This window comes from Oncorhynchus kisutch, linkage group LG1 (assembly GCF_002021735.2).
Source record: "Oncorhynchus kisutch isolate 150728-3 linkage group LG1, Okis_V2, whole genome shotgun sequence".
Taxonomy (NCBI): domain Eukaryota; kingdom Metazoa; phylum Chordata; class Actinopteri; order Salmoniformes; family Salmonidae; genus Oncorhynchus; species Oncorhynchus kisutch.
Genome location: NC_034174.2, coordinates 48,356,105 through 48,379,368, shown reverse-complemented (window position 1 = coordinate 48,379,368; position 23,264 = coordinate 48,356,105). Strand labels below are relative to the sequence as shown.

Below are 23,264 nucleotides of genomic sequence, written 5' to 3'. Positions count from 1 at the left end.
GCATCATCTGTGTCATTATCATTATTCCTTCCTATAGTAGCCAGTAGCTGCACACAATGGGCCAATAAGTGCACAGTAGGATATTTAACCTCACAATACTTAGCAACTATCAATGTGTGCGACTGCAACTATTATCAATGGCACCTGTGGTGGTAATTCTAACCAAAAGGAGAAACTGTATTCTTCAAAACAACTTAAACTGTAAGATTTGCACAAATGAAGCAATCAATAACAACCACTCAATAGTGCATCGGTAGGAAAGCCCAACGAACAAAGTGGTCTCTCTCCTCTTATAGAAAAAGTACAACCTATTTTGTCTACGTGGCAGTTTAGCAGATGGGTGGAAACAGGGACAGAACATGGTGTGTAAAAGCTGATTTAGCTTGTCTGTTCAGAATAAGATTGCTGACGTTGCCACCATTGTCTGTTCCTTCCTGCATCTTTCCACACATATAAGTTCCTGTAGATTGTGAAAACAGGATGCCACATACTGCGGTCACACCCAAATGGCTCTTATACGTACATCCAAACTTATGACTAAGTCACATGTGACAAGCCTGTATCAGCAAAAAATACCAACATACAGTAAAAGTTTTAGAACACCTACTCATTCAAGGCTTTTTCTTTATTTTCTACATTGTAGAATGATAGTGAAGACATCAAAACTATGAAATAACACATATGGAATCAAGTAGTAACCAAAAGTGTTGAACAAATTAAAATATATTTTACATTTGAGATTCTTCAAATTCACCCTTTGCCTTGATGACAGCTTTGCACACTCGGCATTCTCTCAACCAGCGTCACCTGGAATACTTTTCAAACTGTCCTGAGCACTTGTTGGCTGCTTTTCCTTCACTCTGCGGTCCGACTCATTCCAAACCATCTACATTTGGTTGAGGTAGGGGGATTGTGGAAGCCTGGTCTTCTGATGCAAGCACTCCATCACTCTCCGTTGTAAAATAGCCCTTACACAGCTTGGAGGTGTGTTCGGTCATTGTCCTGTTGAAAAACAAATGATACTCCCACTAACCCCAAAACAGAAGGGATGGTGTATCGCTGCAGAATGCTGTGGTAGCCATGCTGGTTAAGTGTGCCTTGAATTCTAAATAAATCACAGACAGTGTCACCAGCAAAGCACACCCTCACACCTCCTACTCCATGCTTCATGGTGGGAAATAAACATGCGGAGATCATCCGTTCACCCACACCGCGACTCACAAAGACACGACGGTTGGAACCAAAAATCTCCAATTTGGACTCGAGACCAAAGGACAAATTTCCACCAGTCTAATGTCCATTGCTTGTGTTTCCTGGCCCAAGCAATTCTCTTATTATTATTGGTGTCCTTTAGTAGTGGCTTCTTTGCAGCAATTTGACCATGAAGGCCTGATTCCCACATTTCTCTGAACAGTTGATGTTGAGATGTGTCTGTTACTTGAACTCTGTGAAGCATTTATTTGGACTGCAATTTCTGAGGATGGTAACTCTAATGAACTTATCCTCTGCAGCAGAGGTAACTCTGGGTCTTCCATTTCTGAGGCGGTCCTTATGAGAGCCAGTTTCATCATAGTGCTTGATGGTGTTTGCAACTGCACTTGTAGAAACTTCCAAAGTTCTCCAATGTTCCATCCGGACTGACCTTCATGTCTTAAAGTCTAAAGTAATGATGGACTTCATGATGTTATTTGAGCTGTTCTCGACATAATATGGACTTTTGCAAAATACGGCTATCTTCTGTATACCACCCCTACCTTGTCACAACACAACTGATTGGCTCAAACACTTTAAGAAGGAAAGAAATTCCATAAATTAACTTTTAACAAGGCACAACTGTTAATTGAAATGCATTCCAGGTGACTACCTCATGAAGCTGTTTGAGATAATGCCAAGAGGTGCATCAAGGGTGGCCATTTGATAAATCTCAAATATAAAATGTATTGTGATTTGTTTAACACTTTTTTGGTTACTACATGATTCCATACAGTTGAAGTCGGAAGTTTACATACACCTTAGCCAAATACATTTAAACCCGGTTTTTCACAATTCCTGACATTTAATCCGAGTAAAAATTCCCTGTCGTAGGTCAGTTAGGATCACCTCTTCCTTTTAAGAATGTGAAACATCAGATTAATAGTTGATAAAACATTCTATTTCAGCTTTTATTTCTTTCATCACATTCCCAGTGGGTCAGAAGTTTACATACACTCAATTAGTATTTGGTAGCATTGCCTTGAAATTGTTTAATTTGGGTCAAACGTTTCTGGTAGCCCATAAGCTTCCCACAATAAGTTGGGTGAATTTTGGCCCATTCCTCCTGACAGAGCTAGTGTAACTGAGTCAGGTTTGCAGAACTCCTTGCTCGCACGTACTTTTTCAGGTCTGCCCACAAATGTTCTATCAGATTGAGGTCAGGGCTTTGTGATGGCCACTCCAATACCTTGACTTTGTTGTCCTTAAGCCATTTTGCCACAACTTTGGAAGTATGCTTGGGGTCATTGTCCATTTGGAAGACCCATTTGCAACCAAGCTTTAACTTCCTGACTGATATCTTGAGATGTTGCTTCAATATATTTCACATAATCTTCCTTCTTCATGATGCCAGTCCCTCCTGCAACAAAGCACCCCCACAACATGATGCTGCCACCCCCGTGCTTCACCGTTGGGATGGTGTTCTTCGGCTTGCAAGCCTCCCCCTTTCTCCTCCAAACATAACAATGGTCATTATGGCCAAACAGTTCTATTTTTGTTTCATCAGACCAGAGGACATTTCTCCAAAAAGTACGATCTTGGTCCCCATGTGCAATTGCAAACCTTAGTCTGGCTTTTTATTGGCGGTTTTGGAGCAGTGGCTTCTTCCTTGCTGAGCGGCCTTTCAGGTTATGTCGATATGGGACTCGTTGTACTGTGGATATATATACTTTTGTACCCGTTTCCTCCAGCATCTTCACAATGTCCTTTGCTGTTGTTCTGGGATTGATTTGCACTTTTCGCACCAAAGTACGTTCATCTTTAGGTGACAGAACACGTCACCTTCCTGAGCGGTATGGCGGCTTTGTGTTCCCATGGTGTTTATACTTGCATACTATTGTTTGTACAGATGAACGTGGTACCTTCAGGCGTTTGGAAATTGCTCCCAAGGATGAACCAAATTTTTCAAGCACAAAGTAGCTGTCCTAACCAGCTTGCCAAAACAATAGTGGTTGAAAAACGAGTTGTAATGACTCCAACCTAAGTGTATGTAAACTTCCGACTTCAACTGTATGTGTTGTTTCATAATTTTGATGTCTTCACTATTATTCCACAATGTAGAAAATAGTCAAAGTAAAGAAAAACCCTTGAATGAGGTGTTCTAAAACTTTTGACCGATAGTGTATAACAATGGACAATTCTCTAAGTAAAAACAGCATAGTGGTCTAATAGTATAACGTGATGAATATTACATTTCCACCACACACCTTAAGCTTGCAACATGGCTACTATATTTATGCAGTATACGTAAAAAATTGACCATATTATTAAGAATACACTAAAGGTCTCTCTCAACCGATCTAGTCATCCTGTATGATCCTAGCGCTACATGATAACCAATGAGGACAAAAACAAACTCCTGCACTTGTTCTTAATGAGATTCTCCAACTCTCTAGGGCAAAACATGTCAACACAGTTCACCTAGAACACCATAAATTCTGGCTACTGCATTGAAAGCTGCATAACTGAGTGAGAATATCAGCGCCATATAACACTGGGCTGAAGGAAACTAGCGCACAGGCAATTGCTCATGCAAAGTGTTTGTGTGTGAACCATTATGAATATTCAAATGTGGTCATTCCAAGGGGAGTCTGTGCATAATGGGGTTGGCCAGTCACCCAAAATCAGATGCAAAACATCTGCTGGGTGTTTGGCCTGGCCTGAACTGATCTGACACAATCATTCTGACAGTGACACTGCAGAAATTGTCCACAGTGTTTTTAATGTATGTTGGTTGTATCTGAATGTAAGATGAGAGAAGACAATTCATTTTCACTTTCACTCATTACCACTGTACTGCCATAACAAAAATAAATGAGGATTGTGATGACAATAATTTATGCCATTTAGCAGACACTTTTATCCAAAGAAATATGTGAGTACATTTTATGTATGGGTGGTCCCGGGAATCGAAACCCAATACCCTGGCGTTACAAGCACCATGCTCTACCTACTGAGCTACAGAGGACCAGATGAAGACGCTGATAGTTGGTTGCTAGACTAACACTCAAATAAAATGAATGGGGTTCGTTACCTGTGGAATTATTGTTTTCCACAGGACCACTAGATAGGACGACAAACTTCTAAACCATTACTTTTCTGCATTTTTAAACAAAGTTAGGAACTACAGTACAATCAGAAAGTATTCACACCCCTTGACTTTTTCTACATTTTGTTTTGTTACAGCCTGAATTTTAAATGGAAAAATGAGATTGTGTCACAAAAAGCTGAAATGTCTTGAGTTAATAAGTATTCAACCCCTTTGTTATGGCAATCATAAATAAGTTCAGGAGTAAACATTTGCTTAACAAGTCACATAATAAGTAAAAGTGTTTAACATGATTTTTGAATGACTACCGTATCTCTGTACGCCACACAAGGTTGCACATTTTGGAAACTTTCCGTGGGAATATATGGGAATTAACAGAAATATATGCAAATTAATACCATTTAAATGTTGTTGTTTTTTGCATTGGATATATTTACCATATCATATGGAGACAGAAACATAAACCTTTAACCTGATCATAAGTAGACAAATTGCAAATGATTAAATCCTTCCAATATAAATAAAACAATTAGTTACAAATTGAACTTTAATTCAAATTAGTTGACTCGTCACATGGGATGATTTCACTGAACAACAAAAAGGGAATATTGAATGATCCCCAATGACCCATTGCATCTTCCAAAACCGTTTTCAACATAAAAACAGCATAGTAAAATGAAAGTCTAGAAACTAAAGCTTTGTTTGTCTTCCTTTCAGGCTTCCATGTCTTCTCCATGGACTCCTCAGAGTCTGATGTTCAAGAGGTAGACATTAAGGCCTCATCTTCACTGTCACTTTCCAACCTGGTTGAGGATGGCTCATTGTCAGGATCAAAAATCCTCAAATTTGCCTGGGTAGCCACCAATTTTTCAACCCTTGTATTGGTCAGTCTGTTGCCAGTTTCCACTGGCACTTAAAATTAGGGCCAAAGTCTCGAATGGATTTCTCAAATTTGAGCTGGGTTGAGGGAAACCTGGCACAGCGCAGCCCAGTTTCACAACTGGTGCCATCACGATTAGAATTTGGGCTAGTGATGCCGTTACTATCCAACGACCAAGCTGATCACTGCTGAATACTGACACAATGTTTAGCTAGTTAGTCTGGGCTTGTTGCCGTTAGCTAGCACATGGACAAGCAGTACTGCAGTAATCAGCCATGACACGTATTACCATTCATCCTTCATTCATTGTTGCACTACACAATTGTATGAAAACAGTCAGCCCTCAAATGTTAACTACTTAACGTTAGCTAACAAATCAGAGTTGAAACAAGTTAGCTAACTTGCTAGCAGGAATTCTTGCTAGTTAGCTCGTATGGAAAGCTAACTAGCTACATATCCAACTTGTTGTCTGGTTTGCTTGGTTATTTAATAGCCAATGCCATGGCAAGCAAGGTAGGAATTAAGCTAGCTAGCTAGCCTGTTATGCTAGCGATGATGCTAACCATTTGGCAAGCTAGCTAACATCAGCAAGCTAAATACATGGGCCCAAGTCTGGCTGGCACTGGCAGGATGATGGGGTAACATTAGTTACAGCATGGTGAGGCAGAATTAAATTATTCATCATCTTGTTCGCTAGCTAGCAACATTAGTGAAGCCAGCAGCAGTCACATATTGGCTACCTAGCAACATGACATAATTTCTCATTTCTGTAGGCAGTGGAAATGCAATTTGAGCAAGCCCACCAAGGCCAGCCCAACCTGGGTTGACTTCAAAGTGCCAATGGAAACGGGGCTTTAGAGACGTACCCCGATAAACTCACAGCTGAAATCGCTGCCAAAGGTAAAACAAATATATATTTTTAGATCCAAATTGGTAGTTACAGTCTTGTCCCATCTCTGCACCTCCCGTACGGACTCGGGAGAGCCGAAGGTCGAAAGCCATACGTCCTCCAAACACAATCCTGCCAGGCCACACTGCTTCTTGGCACACTGCTCGCTTAACCCAGAAGCCAGCCACACCAGTGTGTTGAAGGAAACACCATAGAACTGGTGACCGAAATCAGCATATATGCGCCCGGCCCGCCACAAGGAGTCGCTAGAGCGTGATGGGACAAGGACATCCCGGCCGGTCAAACCCTCCCCTAAGCCAGACGACGCTGGGCCAATTGTGCACCGCCTCATGAGTCTCCCGGTGGCGGCCGGCTGCGCCACAGCCCAGGATTGAACCCAGGTCTGTAGTGACGCCACTAGCACTGTGATGAAGAGTCTTAGACCGTATTGACTCAGGGTGTAAATACTTATGTAAACACTACAAAATGTGGATTAAGTCAAGGGGTATGAATACTTTCTTAAAGCACTGTACGTATTGAGCAATTGCCTACACCTGATTGGCTCAGCTAAAAGCACAATGACTTAACGTCCATTGCAATGGATCATGGCAAAACAACTGAAGGCAGCCTATGTGATACTTCATTTTTTTTGTCCAACTTTCAAATATCTGGGCCATGGTTTCCATGGTGAAGTGAATTGTTCACAGCAATGCAGCTCCTCATTTGCACAAAGCAGTCTCGAGGTCATCCCTTGCTGATGCTGTTTGCCATCTAGTATTTGGCCATTTGACAATATACGGTGTATAAAACCCATAGGCCTATTTAAACATGACATACATAAAAAATATGATCAAATATTTTAATTAGAGGTCGACCGATTAATCAGAATGGCCGATTAATTAGGGCCGATTTCAAGTTCTCATAACAATCGGAAATCGATAATTTTGGACGCCAAATTTGCCGATTTTTTTTTTTACACCTTTATTTAATCTTTATTTAACTAGGCAAGTCAGTTAAGAACACATTCTTAATTTCAATGACGGCCTAGGAAGGGTGGGTTAACTGCCTTGTTCAGTGGCAGAACAACAGGTTTTTACCTTGTCAGCTCAGGGATTCAATCTTGCAACCTTACGGTTAACTAGTCCAACGTTCTAACCACCTGCCTCACGAGGAGCCCGCCTGTTACGCGAATGCAGTAAGAAGCCAAGGTAAGTGGCTAGCTAGCATTAAACTTAACAGTTACTAGTTATAACTACACATGGTTGATGATATTACTAGTTTATCTAGCATGTCCTGCTTTGCATATAATCGATGCAGTGCGCATTCGTGAAAAAGGACTGTCGTTGGTCCAACGTGTACCTAACCATAAACACCAATGCCTTTCTTAAAATCAATACACAGAAGTATATATTTTTAAACCTGCATATTTAACTAAAAGAAATCCAGGTTAGCAGGCAATATTAACCAGGTGAAATTGTGTCACTTCTCTTGCGTTCATTGCACCAGTCAGGATATATGCAACAGTTCGGAGCGCCTGGCTCACAGAATTTTACGTAATTATGACATAACATTGAAGGTTGTGCAATGTAACAGCAATATATTCACTGAAAGAATAAACATCTTGTTTTCGAGATGATAGTTTCCGGATTCAACCATATTAATGACCTACGGCTCGCATTTCTGTGTGTTATTATGTTATAATTAAGTCTATGATTTGATAGAGCAGTCTGACTGAGCGATGGTAGGCACCAGCAGGCTCATAAGCATTCATTCAAACAGCACTTTGGTGCATTTTGCCAGCAGCTCTGTTGTTTATGACTTCAAGCCTATCAACTCCCGAGATTAGGCTGGTGTAACGATGTGATGTGAAATGGCTAGCTAGTTAGCGGGGTGCGTGCTAATAGAGTTTCAAACGTCACTCGCTCTGAGACTTGGAGTAGTTGTTCCCCTTGCTCTGCATGGGTAACGCTGCTTCGAGGGTGGCTGCTTCGAGGGTGACAGCTAGACTGTTACACTGGCAATAAAGTGCCTATAAGAACATCCAATAGTCAAAAGTATATGAAATACAAAAGGTATAGAGAGAAATAGTCCTATAATAACTACAACCTAAAACTTCTTACCTGGGAATATTGAAGACTCATGTTAAAAGCAACCCCCAGCTTTCATATGTTCTCATGTTCTGAGCAAGGAACTTAAATGTTAGCTTTCTTACATGGCACATATTGCACTTACTTTCTTCTCCAACACTTTGTTTTTGCATTATTTAAACCAAATTGGACATGTTTCATTATTTATTTGAGGCTAAATTGATTTTATTGATGTATTATATTAAGTTAAAATAAGTGTTCATTCAGTATTGTTGTAATTGTCATTATTACAAATAAATAGTAAAAAATTGAAATCGGCTTTTTTTGTCCTCCAATAATCGGTGTACCTCTAATTTTAATACTACATGAATAAATCTCACACCCACTGTCACGTTCATCGTAAAGAGGAGACCAAAGCGCAGCGTGATTAGAATACATTATTCTGTTAATAAAGGAAGAACACAAAGAACACTTAAACTAACCAAAACAACAAAACGAACGTGACGCTATGAACAACGAGTGCAGACACAGGCAACTACACATAGACAATAACCCACAAAATACCCAAGGAATATGGCTGCCTAAATATGGTCCCCAATCAGCGACAACGATAAACAGCTGCCTCTGATTGAGAATCAATCTAGGCAACCATAGACATATAAACCCCTAGACTTGAAAAAAAAAAACATACAAAAACCTTAGACAGGGTGAAAACACATATACCCACCCTCGTCACACCCTGACCTGACCAAAATAAGACAGAAAACATAGATAACTAAGGTCAGGGCGTGACACCCACCATACAAATAAAGAATAATAAGGATATGTATTCATCATGCAAAATGTACTCAGAACGTTTGTACTCTTACATGCTGACCAGACCGGACACGTCGCTTGCGCGAGCGTCGCAAATTAAATTTAGAAATCCATGTTTTTCAATTATTGCACCCACTGCTCGCACGCCAACGAGTGTCCGCGACACCAAGGGCTAAAATAGAACTCATTCCTATTTCTGACGCAGATCGCTCTGAAAGACCTGCCTCTCCCATCTCCTCATTGGTTTATAGAAGCAGGTACCCACGTGCCATCTCCTCATTGGATATACCCACGTGGGTGACTGAAAGACGAACTGTTTTGCCGGTTGTCGTGGTAATACAATGAAAGTTTAGATGCGATCACCATATAAGTTAAATGACGAAAAAGCCTGGAAGGAGGAGAGATGACTAGAAATGATTCAGTTGGCCGTTTTTTGTGTGGATTAATTGTCGGAGTAGAGGTCCTTGTGCATTTCAGGTAAAATAACAACTCAATGTTTATATCCCAGGACAAATTAGCTAGCAACAGCAAGCTAGCTAAATAGGACAACTTAACGTTAGCTAGCAAGTGCAAGCTAACACTAGCTAAATTGCCATACATGTTTAATGATTTTCGAACTGTCCCAAAATTCAGAGTTCAGGGTTTGTTTTGATATTTTAACCTGCGTGTCATGACCGAGTTTGGTGTGGGGGGCAAAATAAATGTATGCACAATAGTGCACGATGGCACAGATTCCAACAGAAAATGTGTAAATCCCTTTACAATTTCATTTTATTTTCAGAGGTATCCAACAATATTAGAGTAGGCTAAATCAAATTGGCCTAAAATAAATACATTCTGGAGGGGCCCTTTGGTAATAGTGGAGCCCTAAGCAGCCCTTTCTGTAAGTTTGTTTTATGATTCAAATATCAATGTATATAATATAGCCAAATGTTTGCAACAGTTACTTAAGATTGGAAAATAGCAACAACTGCTGCCCTTTAGAGCAGTGGTATTCAAACTTTTTCAGCTGGGAACCCATTTAAATCAAAACCATTTCCAGTGACTCCCCTAACCTAAATCTTATAGAATCAATCACCCGACCTCAACCCAACTGAGATGGTTTGGGATGAGATGGACCGCAGAGTGAAGGGAAAGCAGCCAACAAGTGCTCAGTATATGTGGGAGCTCTTTCAAAACTGTTGGAAAAGAATTCCAGGTGAAGCTGGTTGTAGAGAATGTACAAAGCTGTCATCAAGGCCAAGGGTGGCTACTTTGAAGAATCTAAAATCTAAAATCTATTTTGATTTGTTTAACATTTTCTTGTTTACTATATGATTCCATATGTGTTATTTAATAGTTTTTATGTCTTCACTATTATTCTGCAATGCAGAAAATAGTTAAACTAAAGTAAAATCCTTGAAAAAGTAGGTGTGTCCAAACTTTTGACTGGTACTGTAAGCATTCACACCCCTTTGCTATGACACTCCAAATTGAGCTCAGGTGCATCAGATTTCCTTCGATCATCCTTGAGATGTCTCTACAACTTTATTGAAGATGATTTAGAAAGAAACCGACCTGCCAGAGAAAAAAAAAGTCCAAGGAACTATCCGTAGATCTCTGAGATAGAATTGTGATGAGGCATATATCTGGGGAAGGGTATAAAACCATTTCTAGAGTGTTGAAAGTTTCCCAGAGCACAATGATCTCCATCATGGGAAATTGACAAAATATGGAACTACTCAGACTCTGCCTAGAGCTGGCTGTCTGACCAAACTGAGCAACCGGGCAAAAAGGACCTTGATGACCAAGAACCCAATGACAGAACCACAGAGTTCCTTGGCTGACAAGGACAACAGTCTCTACAGCACTGCACCAACCTGGGCTTTATGGGAGAGTTGCCAGACAGATCACTCCTGAGAAAAAGGCACAAGACTGCACGCCTGGAGTTTGCAACAAGGCACGTGAAAGACTCCGAAATCATAAGGTAAAAGATTCTTCCATAAGAAAAATTAAAGCTGGTGTACAAAACCGAAAGTAAAAGAAACAAAACTTAAAAACGGGAACCATAGAAATAGCACACATAGAACCGATCAACCGCTTCTTAGACTTGCTTTCCATGAGCACGACAGATCTATAACTGACATTTCTATGTGAATTTTGTTGGGTTGCGCAAAAAGTTACATATTGCAGCTTTATGTGTACATATGAGCCACGCAAATGATACGTATTGTGAATGGTTACTTTGATATTTGTATATAATGATTGCATGCTACAGTAATTGTTGTAGGCATTTGGCTAGGTGGTAAAACTAGCTAGCTAGCATACCATTTCACCCTAGCAGTTTTGGCTACCAAAGATAATTACAACTAACCCAATTCCTATCCTGTGGTTGTAGTTTGTTATTATTGTTAATGTCCATGGGTTTTTGTTACATTTAGCTAATAAAGCTTCTTCTATCACCCATTACTACAATTAGCACTATATAGCTAGACTGAATGAGATGTAGCTAACGTTATGGTTTTTGCCTACACAATGCATGGGTGTATATTCACTGGTTTTGCAAACCTCAATAACTCTTCAAATGTTTCTGTCTTACTTTGTTTCCATAGACTGAATGGAGATAATATGCTGTGCAGGCCTGGGGACATAATTATATAATCAAATGAACATTTGACACTGTGCGAGTATCATCATAATCAAATCGTATTATAAAATTGTATTGGTCGCATACACATATATTGCAAATGTTATCGCAGTGAAATGCTTATGTTTCTAGCTCCAGTGCATAAATAAATAACAAATACAAACAAATCCCCCAAAATGTAAGTAATTAAGAAATATCAGAACGAGTCATGTCAGAGTCCACAATATAAATATACACTGAGTGTACCAAATATTAGGAACACCCTCCTAATATTTAGTTGTATCCCCCAGCCTCAATTTGTCTACAAAGTGTCGTAAAATGTGTTGAAAGTGTTCCACAGGGATGTTTGCCCATGTTGACTTCAATGCTTCCCACAGTTAAGTTGTCAAGTTGGCTACATGTCCTTTGGGTGGTGGACAAGTCTTGATATACACAGGAAATGATTGAGCGTGAAAAACCCAGCAGCATTTCAGATCTTGTCACAAACCAGTGAGCCTGGCACCTACTACCATACCCCATTCAAAGGCACTTAAATATTTTGTCTTGCCCGTTCACCATCTGAATGGCACACATACACAATCCATGTCTCAAGGCTTAAAAATCCTTCTTTAACCTTTCTCCCCATTGACTAGAATACAGTACATACAGGTGCAATAAAGTATGTGAACCCTTCGAAATTACCTGGATTTCTGCATAAATTGGTCCAAAAAAATGTGATCTGATCTTCCTCTAAGTCATAACAATAGACAAACAGTGGCTTAAACAAATAGCGCACACACAATTGTAATTGTCTTGTCTATATTGAATACATAATTTAAACATTCACTGTGTAGGTTGGAAAAGTATGTGAACCCCTAGGCTAATGACTTCTCCAAAAGATAATTGAAGTCAGGAGTCAGCTAACCTGGAGTCCAATCAATGAGACGAGATTGGAGATGTTGGTTAGAGCTGCTCTGCATATAAAAAACACTCACAAAATGTGAGTTTGCTATTCACATGAAGCATTGCCTGATGTGAACCATGCCTCAAACAAAAAAGATCTCATTAGACCTAAGATTAAGAACTGGTGACTTGCATGAAGCTGGAAATGGTTACAAAAGTATCTCTAAAAGCCTTGATATTCATCAGTCCACAGTAAGACAAATAGTCTATAAATTGAGAAATTTCAGCACTGTTGCTACTCTTCCTAGGAGTGGCTGTCCTGAAAAGATGACTGCGAGAGCACAGCGCAGATTGATCAATGAGGTTAAGAAGAATCCTAGAGTGTCAGCTAAAGGCTTACAGAAATCTCTGGAACATGCTAACATCTCTGTTGACGAGTCTACGATACGTAAAACACTAAACAAGAATAGTGTTAATGGGAGGACACCACGAAAGAAGCCACTGCTGTTCAAAAAAACAAGTCTGAAGTTCGCAAAAGAGCACCTGGACGTTTCACAGCGCTACTGGCAAAATATTCTATGGACAGATGAAACTACAGTTGAGTTGTTTGGAAGGAACAGACAACACTATATGTGGAGAAAAAAAAGGCACAGCACACCAACATCAAGACCTTATCCTAACTGTAAAGTATGGTGGAGGGAGAATCATGGTTTGGGCTGCTTTGCTGCCTCAGCGCCTGGACAGCTTGCTATCATTGACGGAAAAATGTATTCCCATGTTTATCAAGACATTTTGCATGAGAATGTAAGGCTACCTGTGCGGCAATTGAAGCTCAACAGAAGTTGCGTGATGCAACAGGACAACGACCCAAAACACAGGACAACGACCCAAAACACTATTAAAGCCGCAGTAGTGGCTTTAACAGAAGAAAATACGCCTTCTGGATTGGCAAAGTCAGAGCCCTGACCTCAACCCAATTGAGATGCTGTGGCAGGATCTCGAGAGCGGTTCACACCAGACATACCAAGAACATTGCTGAACTGAAACAATTTTGTAAAGAGGAAAGGTCCAAAATTCCTCCTGACTGTTGAGCAGGTCTGATCTGCAGCTACAGAAAACATTTGGTTGAGGTTATTGCTGCCAAAGGAGGGTCAACCAGCTATCAAATCCAAGGGTTCACATTCTTTTTACACCATACACTGTGAATGTTTACACGGTGTGTTCAATAAAGACATGAAAATGTATAATTGTTTGTGTGTTATTAGATTAAGCAGACTTGTCTATTGTGAATTAGATGATGATCAGATCAAATTTCATGACCAATTTATGCAGAAATCCAGGTAATTCCAAAGTGTTCACATACTTTTTCTTGCCACTGTATGTAGTGGGTAAAACAGTATGTAAACGTTATTAAAGTGACCTGTGTTCATTGACTATGTACATAGAGCAGCATCTCTAAGGTGCAGGGTAGAGTACCGGGTGATTGCCTGCTCGTAACAGTGACTGAGTTCAGGACAGAGTACTGGGAGGAGGCCAGCTAGTGGTGAATATTTAACAATCTGATAGCCTGGAGATAAAAGCTGTTTTTCAGTCTCTCGGTCCCAACTTGGAAGCACCTGTGGTGTCTCAGCCTTTTAGATGGTAGTGGGGTGAACAGGCCATGGCTCGGGTAGCTGAGGACCTTGATGATATTCTTGGCCTTCATGTGACACCGGGATGTACTATAGGGCAGGCAGTGTGCCCCCGGTAATGCGTTGGGCAGACCGCACCACCCTCTGGAGAGCACTGCAGTTGCGGACGGTGCAATTGCTGTACCAGGCGGTGATACAGCCCGACAGGATGCTCTCAATCGTGCATCTGTAGAAGTTTGTGAGAGTTTCAGGGACCAAGCCAAATTTCTTCAGCCTCCTGAATTTGAAGAGGTGCTGTTGCGCCTTCTTCACCACACTGTCTGGATGGGCCATTTCAGGCTGTCAGTGATGTGCACGCCAAGCAACTTGAAGCTTTTCACCAGTGATTTGAAATAATTGTGTATAACACTTTCTAAAAGTCTACAGTAATCCGATGGTGGCTAGAGTTGTGCGTTCCGCCATGTTAATTTATTCTGTGTCAACCAAAGATAAGACAAGGTGATAAGATGAGTTGGGTCTGTTTAGGGCTGTGGCGTTCATGAAATTTTGTCAGCTGGTTATGGTTATGCAAAAGACTGCCGGTCTCAAGGTAATTTACCCGTCATTAACATAAACACATACAGTATAGCATTTCCAGGCCTCCACGCATACAATCTGCATACAAGCCACTGAAATCTGCATACAAGCCACTGATACGCACCTTTGGAACATATACATTTAAAAAAGCCTAATAAATTAATCTAATATACACCATCACAATAAAACAGAATATGAGTTGGCCTACTGTATGTCATCTTGCTATGCACCATGCCATAGACTGTAGGCTTGTTCATTTTGCAGACAAGATATGGTTATGTCCCTGACATTATTATATGATTTTATAGCAAGAAGAATATGATTGAACATAGCTGAATAAAATAGAAAGGATATTTTTCCAGAACGAGTGCACATATGAAGTGGCTATGTTTAGTGTAAAAGTTATAATTTGAAACAAGTCCTATATCCTAAAATTAGAGTTATTTGACAACTTTAGTTGTGAATGATACAAACCTTAGCATGTCTTAGAAATCCAAACATAAAGTATATGGGCTGCATTTGTTTTGTACACTACTGCTACTCGCTGTTTATTACAGTGCCTTGCGAAAGTATTCGGCCCCCTTGAACTTTGCGACCTTTTGCCACATTTCAGGCTTCAAACATAAAGATATAAAACTGTATTTTTTTGTGAAGAATCAACAACAAGTGGGACACAATCATGAAGTGGAAAGACATTTATTGGATATTTCAAACTTTTTTAACAAATCAAAATCTGAAAAATTGGGCGTGCAAAATTTTTCGGCCCCCTTAAGTTAATACTTTGTAGCGCCACCTTTTGCTGCGATTACAGCTGTAAGTCGCTTGGGGTATGTCTCTATCAGTTTTGCACATCGAGAGACTGAAATGGTTTCCCATTCCTCCTTGCAAAACAGCTCGAGCTCAGTGAGGTTGGATGGAGAGCATTTGTGAACAGCAGTTTTCAGTTCTTTCCACAGATTCTCGATTGGATTCAGGTCTGGACTTTGACTTGGCCATTCTAACACCTGGATATGTTTATTTTTGAACCATTCCATTGTAGATTTTGCTTTATGTTTTGGATCATTGTCTTGTTGGAAGACAAATCTCCGTCCCAGTCTCAGGTCTTTTGCAGACTCCATCAGGTTTTCTTCCAGAATGGTCCTGTATTTGGCTCCATCCATCTTCCCATCAATTTTAACCATCTTCCCTGTCCCTGCTGAAGAAAAGCAGGCCCAAACCATGATGCTGCCACCACCATGTTTGACAGTGGGGATGGTGTGTTCAGAGTGATGAGCTGTGTTGCTTTTACGCCAAACATAACGTTTTGCATTGTTGCCAAAAATTCAATTTTGGTTTCATCTGACCAGAGGACCTTCTTCCACATGTTTGGTGTGTCTCCCAGGTGGCTTGTGGCAAACTTTAAACAACACTTTTTATGGATATCTTTAAGAAATGTCTTTCTTCTTGGCACTCTTCCATAAAGGCCAGATTTGTGCAATATACGACTGATTGTTGTCCTATGGACAGAGTCTCCCACCTCAGCTGTAGATCTCTGCAGTTCATCCAGAGTGATCATGGGCCTCTTGGCTGCATCTCTGATCAGTCTTCTCCTTGTATGAGCTGAAAGTTTAGAGGGACGGCCAGGTCTTGGTAGATTTGCAGTGGTCTGATACTCCTTCCATTTCAATATTATCGCTTGCACAGTGCTCCTTGGGATGTTTAAAGCTTGGGAAATCTTTTTGTATCCAAATCCGGCTTTAAACTTCTTCACAACAGTATCTCGGACCTGCCTGGTGTGTTCCTTGTTCTTCATGATGCTCTCTGCGCTTTTAACGGACCTCTGAGACTATCACAGTGCAGGTGCATTTATACGGAGACTTGATGGTGGATTGTATTTATCATTATTAGTCATTTAGGTCAACATTGGATCATTCAGAGATCCTCACTGAACTTCTGGAGAGAGTTTGCTGCACTGAAAGTAAAGGGGCTGAATAATTTTGCATGCCCAATTTTTCAGTTTTTGATTTGTTAGAAAAGTTTGAAATATCCAATAAATGTCGTTCCACTTCATGATTGTGTCCCACTTGTTGTTGATTCTTCACAAAAAAATACAGTTTTATATCTTTATGTTTGAAGCCTGAAATGTGGCAAAAGGTCGCAAAGTTCAAGGGGGCCGAATACTTTCGCAAGGCACTGTATCTACAGTGGGGCAAAAAAGTATTTAGTCAGCCACCAATTGTGCAAGTTCTCCCACTTAAAAAGATGAGAGAGGCCTGTAATTTTCATCATAGGTACACTTCAACTATGACAGACAAAATTTGAAAAAAATCCAGAAATCACATTGTATGATTTTTACACTGAGTTGCACCCACTTTTGACGTCAGAACAGCCTCAATTCATCGGGCATGGACTCTACAAGGTGTTGAAAGCATTCCACAAGGATGCTGGCCATGTTGACTCCAATGCCTCCCACAGTTGTGTCAAGTTGGCCCGTAGTGGATTTCTACTCCGAATAGCTCGTTCCATCTTATCCAACAGATACTCAATTGGATTGAAATCTGGTGACTGGGCAGACCACTGCAGTAAGCTGAATTCACTGTCATGTTCATGGAACCATTCCTGGATAACCTTGGCATTGGGCATTATACTGCTGAAAAAATATATTTGTCGATGGAAACACTGCTGACAAAGGGATGCACCTGATCGGCAATGATGTTCGGATATGCTGTGGCATTTTAACCTTGCTCCACTTTTATCAAGGGGCCCAATGTGGGCCATGAAAACACAACCGACACCATCACACTGCCACCACCAGCCTGTAATATTGACACGTGGCATGATGGATGCATGTACTCATGTGGTTTTCTCCATACCCTAGTCCTCCCAAAAGCATGAAACAGCAGGAACTGGGATTAAGACCAGGCAATGTTTTTCCAATTCTCCAGCGTCCAGTGTTTTTGTTCTTTAGCCCACTGCAAGCAGTTTATTTTTACCCCGTTTGTGTCAAGGTATGACGAGTTGTGATTTCTTTTATGGGCACCAATGTTGTACTTGGACTGTCAGTTGACTACTGTAAGTGGAGCCCGTCTGTTGCTCTGCACAATTCGTGTCAGCCTCCTTTGTCTTCTTTCATCAATGACCCGTTTTCGACCACGGTCTGTCCTGCCAATGGCTGGATGTCGTTTGGGTGGTGGACCATTCTTGATAGACACGGGAAAATGTTGAGCATGAAAAACCCAGCAGTCTTGACACTTTTGTTATTGACCAAATACTTATTTTCCACCATAATTTGCAAATAAATTCATAAAAAATCCTACAATGTGATTTTCTGGATTTTTTTCTCTCATTTTGTCTGTCATAGTTGAAGTGTACCTATGATGAAAATTACAGGCCTCTCCCATCTTTTTAAGTGGGAGAACATGCACAATTGATGGCTGTAAATGCTCGGTAACAGGCTACCTTTGAAACTTTGCACACACCTCCAATCGTGCACCTCCATTGGGCGCACGCGATACCATATGCATAGCATGCGCTAAAAATAACAGCAAAGCCAAGGGTTGCCTGCTAATTGATGTGCTAATCTATTGCAGCACCTGCCATGGTGACTCTTCTCACTGGCGGTCTTACTCATCCAATATGTTTAAGTACACTGGAACACCTTCCAAGAGTAGTAACTATGGCAATTAGTACTGAGAGAGAGAGTGAGAGCACGAGAGAGAGAGAGAGAGAACCCAAATCTGTAGCTTTACCTGGACCGGAGCAGAAGGAGGCAATTACAGCCAAAATACAGGTGAAACTGAGATAGGGCATCCATGTATATTGGTCCTGTAAGAGAGAAAGAGAAAGTAAGGGAGCAGCATTATCTGTATACTTCATTTAGAGTCTGTTTACTTCATTTAGTTTTATATCTATAAACAGTGCACCCATTTCAAAGTTCTAATGTTCAGAGTAAAGTTTTGCTCTGTTTGTTCATTTTGGTGTATTCCAATGTTGGGGTTAGTGAGACTAGCTGCAGTATTGCGTCTCAACCAAGGCTTTCGAGTGTCAGGAGTCAAACAAAACAGACACTCAATGTGGATGACATGACAGACTGTTGAATAAACACAGCTGGTTGACGAATGTAAAAGTTGAATAGATACTGGTTCTGAGTGAAAGTGATGCTGTGTAGTTATGCACTGTTGGCACGCCCTTACAAAAAAAAGTTCTGACAATTTTTTTCACGAGTCAGACACATGGTTTTCAGACGTGTGAAGTTTCAAAAGTACATTTTTCAAAATGTTTTAAAACATTTTCCTACGTGTTTATTTTTCACCACTTCCAGTTACATCTGGTCTCCCATCCAGGGACCAACCAGGACTAACCCTGCTTAGCTTCAAATGCCAGCAGTGGAACGCAGGATGCTATCGTGCTGGAATGAATGTGGCAATACTTCCAACTGGAAAAAAGGCAGTGAAAGCAATACCCAGGGTAAGATAACAAAAGGTAAAATTGCAATAAAGAGGGAGGCATTTATTTAATTTGGTTATCATAACCAATTATTAATTGAAAAAGGTTTTGTTTTTTTTGCGTAAAAAATGATTTCCTTGCAATATTTTGTTTTGCTCTCAATACTTTTGGGTTAATATTATGCTTTCAATTGTATCATTGCAATACAAAAAAGGTTGTTCTTGAAGTTTTGATTGATATTATTGACACAAAAGTTACTCTCTCACTAGAGGATTGCACCATATTGATTGCAATGTTGATCTATTAAAAGGTGTTTAAAGTGGTAAAACTTAATTAAAACATGAACCACGTAGGGCCTCCCGGGTAGCTGTGCCACCAGAGACTCTGGGTTCGAGCCCAGGCTCTGTCGCAGCCGGCCGCGGCCGGTAGGTCCATGGGGCGACGCACAATTGGCTAGCGTCGTCCGGGTTAGGGAGGGGTTTGGCCGGTAGGGATATCCTTGTCTCATCGCGCACTAGTGACTCCTGTGGCGGGCCGGGCGCAGTGCACACTGACCAGTTCGCTAGATGTACGGTGTCTCCTCCGACACATTGGTGCGGCTGGCTTCCGGGTTGGATGCACACTTAAGAAGCAGTGCGGCTTGGTTGGGTTGTGTTCCGGAGGACGCATGTTTCTCGACCTTCGTCTCTCCCAAGCCTGCATGGGCATTGTAGCGATGAGACAAGACAGTAACTACTAACAATTGGATACCATGAAATTGGGGGGAGAAAAAAAATACATGAACCGTGTGTTCACCCCAACACAGTTTTGGTAAAAAGCGGAGGCATGGGGCTGGAGAAATGCAACCACTCAAATCCATAGACTATTGTTTTAACCATGTTTTTAGGATATACATTGCTTGTTTACATTTCATTTGTTTGCAAACATTGAAGTAAATGTGGAGTTTTCTTACAAGTGATACTGCAAAATAGATTTTCACATGTGGAATTGTAAGTTCTTCACACCCCCAAGCTTTTTTCACATGTGAAACTGCATATATGTTTCTCACATGTGAAAGTTTAACATTTGAAACTGCTAATTTCAAGTGAAACCACGAATCACTTGTGAGGTGAAAACATGTTATTCTCCTCACAAGTGAAAATGTGGTGTTAACATGTAAACTCTGAATTTCATACATGAAAACAAGGTTTCACATATGATATTTAAACTCAACGTGTCAAAACTGCTATTTCATATCTGAAAGCGCACATTTGACATGTGCTTTTTTGTAAGGGTGGCTGGAACCCAAGTCTTCAGAATAAGTGGCCAGAACTAACCCTTTTTAAACTCCACTGGACAAAAATATAAAACGCAACATGTAAAGTGTTGGTCTCATGTTCATGAGCTGAAATAAAAGATCCCAGAATTGTTTCATACGCACATAAAGCGTATTTCTTTCACATTTTGAGCACAAATTTGTTTAAAATCCATGTTAGTGAGCATTTCCCCTTTGCCAAGATAATCAATCCACCTGACAGGTGTGGCATATCAAGAAGCTGATTAAACAGCATGATCTTTACACAGGTGCACCTTGAAGTGGGGATTATAAAAGGCAACTAAAAAATGTGCAGTTTTGTCACAACAAAATGCCACAGATGTCTCAAGTTTTGTGGGAGCGTGTGATTGGCATGCTGATTGGCATGCCTCCAACATCGTTTTAGAGAATTTGGCAGTACGTCCAACTGGCCTCAAAAACGCTGACCACGTGTAACCACGCCAGCCTAGGAATACTAAAGTATTCAGACCAAGACTTTTCCACATTCTGTTACATTAAAGCCTTATTTTAAAATGTATTCATTGTTTTTTTTCTGAAATATCTTATTGATATAAGTATTCAGACCCTTTACTCAGTACTTTGTTGAAACACCTTTGGCAACGATTTACAGCCTCAAGTCTTTTTGGGTATGACGCTACAAGCTTGGCACACCTGTATTTGGGGAGTTTCTCTCATTCTTCTCTGCAGATCCTCTCAAGCTCTGTCAGGTTGGATGGGAAGCGTTGCTGCACAGCTATTTTCAGGTCTCTCCAAAAATGTTAGATCGGGTTGAAGTAAAGGCTCTGGCCAGGCCACTCAAGGACATTCAGAGACTTGTCCCGAAGCGACTGCTGCATTGTCTTGGCTGTGTGCTTAGGGTCATTGTCCTGTTGGAAGGTGAACCTTCACCCCATTCTGAGTTCCTGAGCAGGTTTTCATCAAGGATCTCTCTGTACTTTGCTCTGTTCATATTTGCCTCGATCCTGACTAGTTTCCTAGTCCCTGCCGCTGAATAACATCCCTACAGCATGACGCTGCCACCACCATGCTTCACCACAGGGATGGTGCCAGGTTTCCTCCAGACGTGATGCTTGGCATTCAGGCCAAAGAGTTACATTTCGGTTTCATCAGAACAGAGAATTATCTTAATTCTCATGGTCTGAGAGTCTTTAGCTGCCTTTTGCCTTTTACTGAGGAGTGGCTTCAGTCTGGCCACTCTACCATAAAGGCCTGATTGGTGGAGATGATTGTCCTTCTGGAAAGTTCTCCCATGTCCACAGAGGAACTCTAGAGCTCTGTCAGAGTGACCATCGGGTTCTTGGTCACCTCCCTGACCAAGGCCCATCTCAAGGAAGAGTCTTGGTGGTTCCAAACTTCTCCCATTTAAGAATGATGTAGGCCACTGTGGTGGGGACCTTCAATGCTGCAGAAATGTTTTGGAACCTTTCCCCAGATCTGTGCCTCAACACAATCCTCTCTCAGAGCTCTAAGGACAATTCCTTCGACCACATGGCTTGGTTTTTGCTCTGACATGCACTGTCAATTGTGGGACCTTACAGGTGCATGCCTTTCCAAATCACGTCCAATCACTTGAATTTACCACAGGTGGACTCCAAGTTGTAGAAACATCTCAAGGATGATCAATCGAAACAGGATGCACCTAAGTTCAATTTCGAGTCTCATAGCAAAGGGTCTGAATACTTCTGTAAATAAGGTATCTGTTTATTAAATATAATACATTTGCAAACATTTCTAAAAACCTGTTGTTACTTTGTCATTACAGGGTATTGTGTGTAAATTGATGAGGAAAAACATGTATTCTATATATTTTAGAATAGGGCTGTAACGTAACAAATGATTCTTATTATTTTTTATTGGTGGATATGGCATCTTGGGGGAAAAAAACTCTTAATATTTACTTGGTTATAATTTTTTGAACCTCCATATTGGTTCCAAAAACACCTATTGCATGATATCAAGAGGTTATATTCCAGGGCATTTATGAAACTGTCAGAAATCAAGGCTTGTAGCAGGTGTTTTGCATTTCTTTGGGAATTTTAACAGCCCAAGGATAACAATGTCACTCTGGATTCATGACTTCATTGAATTCCAGTCTTAATAAAAGACAGCAACCTGTTCACTGATGCGGTTGACATGTAGACATGACTCAGAGGAGTGTGTTGCACAGTGGATAGGCTGCACTGACCTGGAAATTGAGAAACACAGTGAGAAGGCCAAAGAAGAAGGCCATGGCGCTGAAGCCGAAGATGAGGAGGGGTCTTCTGCCGATGCGCTCAATCACAAGGCCCTGGGGGAGAGAGAATGGGGGAAAAAAACACTGGAACAGTGAGGAACTAGCAGGACTTGTCCAATTGAACGCTCATTCTAATTCTCTATTGCAAAACATATTTTTTAAATTACTGTCGTCTGTCCTAATTAAATAAACAAAACCTAGCATTGGCATTATTTCATACAATTTTCCACTGTCAATCTAGTACTGGCATAGTATAGACAGGTTTTTTCTCCGGTGAATATATTTCTACCAGTTATTGTGTGTGTTAATATTGTGTTCTGTGGTAATAGTTGTGTTATAGGGGATAATAAACTCTAGGGGTTGAGACTGGAGTTTGCGACCGGAGATCGAAACCCTCTCCCAAAAGCTTAGCCAAAGCCCAGGATATTTCCATTCCCAATATGGGGACGAGCATCTGAGCATGAAAGTATTCATAGCACGACCACCACCTATCCCATGCAGTCGGATTCTGCAATGTCGTTCAAGGGTCACTGGTTACTTTAAAGCAACGCCCCAGGGGTCCCTGGGTGGAAAGAGAGAGACGAGAGAATGTGGACTTGTTCTG

At 40.9% G+C, this 23,264-nt stretch overlaps 1 protein-coding gene across 3 annotated transcripts in view; it reads right to left on the bottom strand.

The window, feature by feature from the left end:
- The window catches only part of slc2a9l2 (solute carrier family 2 member 9, like 2), a 203,831-nt gene that overhangs the window by 73,477 nt on the left and 107,090 nt on the right, over positions 1–23,264 (bottom strand). For 2 of the 3 annotated variants that reach the window (XM_020484616.2, XM_020484600.2), the window contains 2 exons: positions 22,613–22,714; positions 18,416–18,491 (listed from right to left, as the gene is read on the bottom strand). In XM_020484616.2, the coding sequence (XP_020340205.1) occupies positions 18,416–18,491; positions 22,613–22,714 (178 nt within the window). The remainder of the gene's footprint in view (positions 1–18,415; positions 18,492–22,612; positions 22,715–23,264) is intronic. The other variant, XM_020484607.2, reaches the window with a different exon arrangement.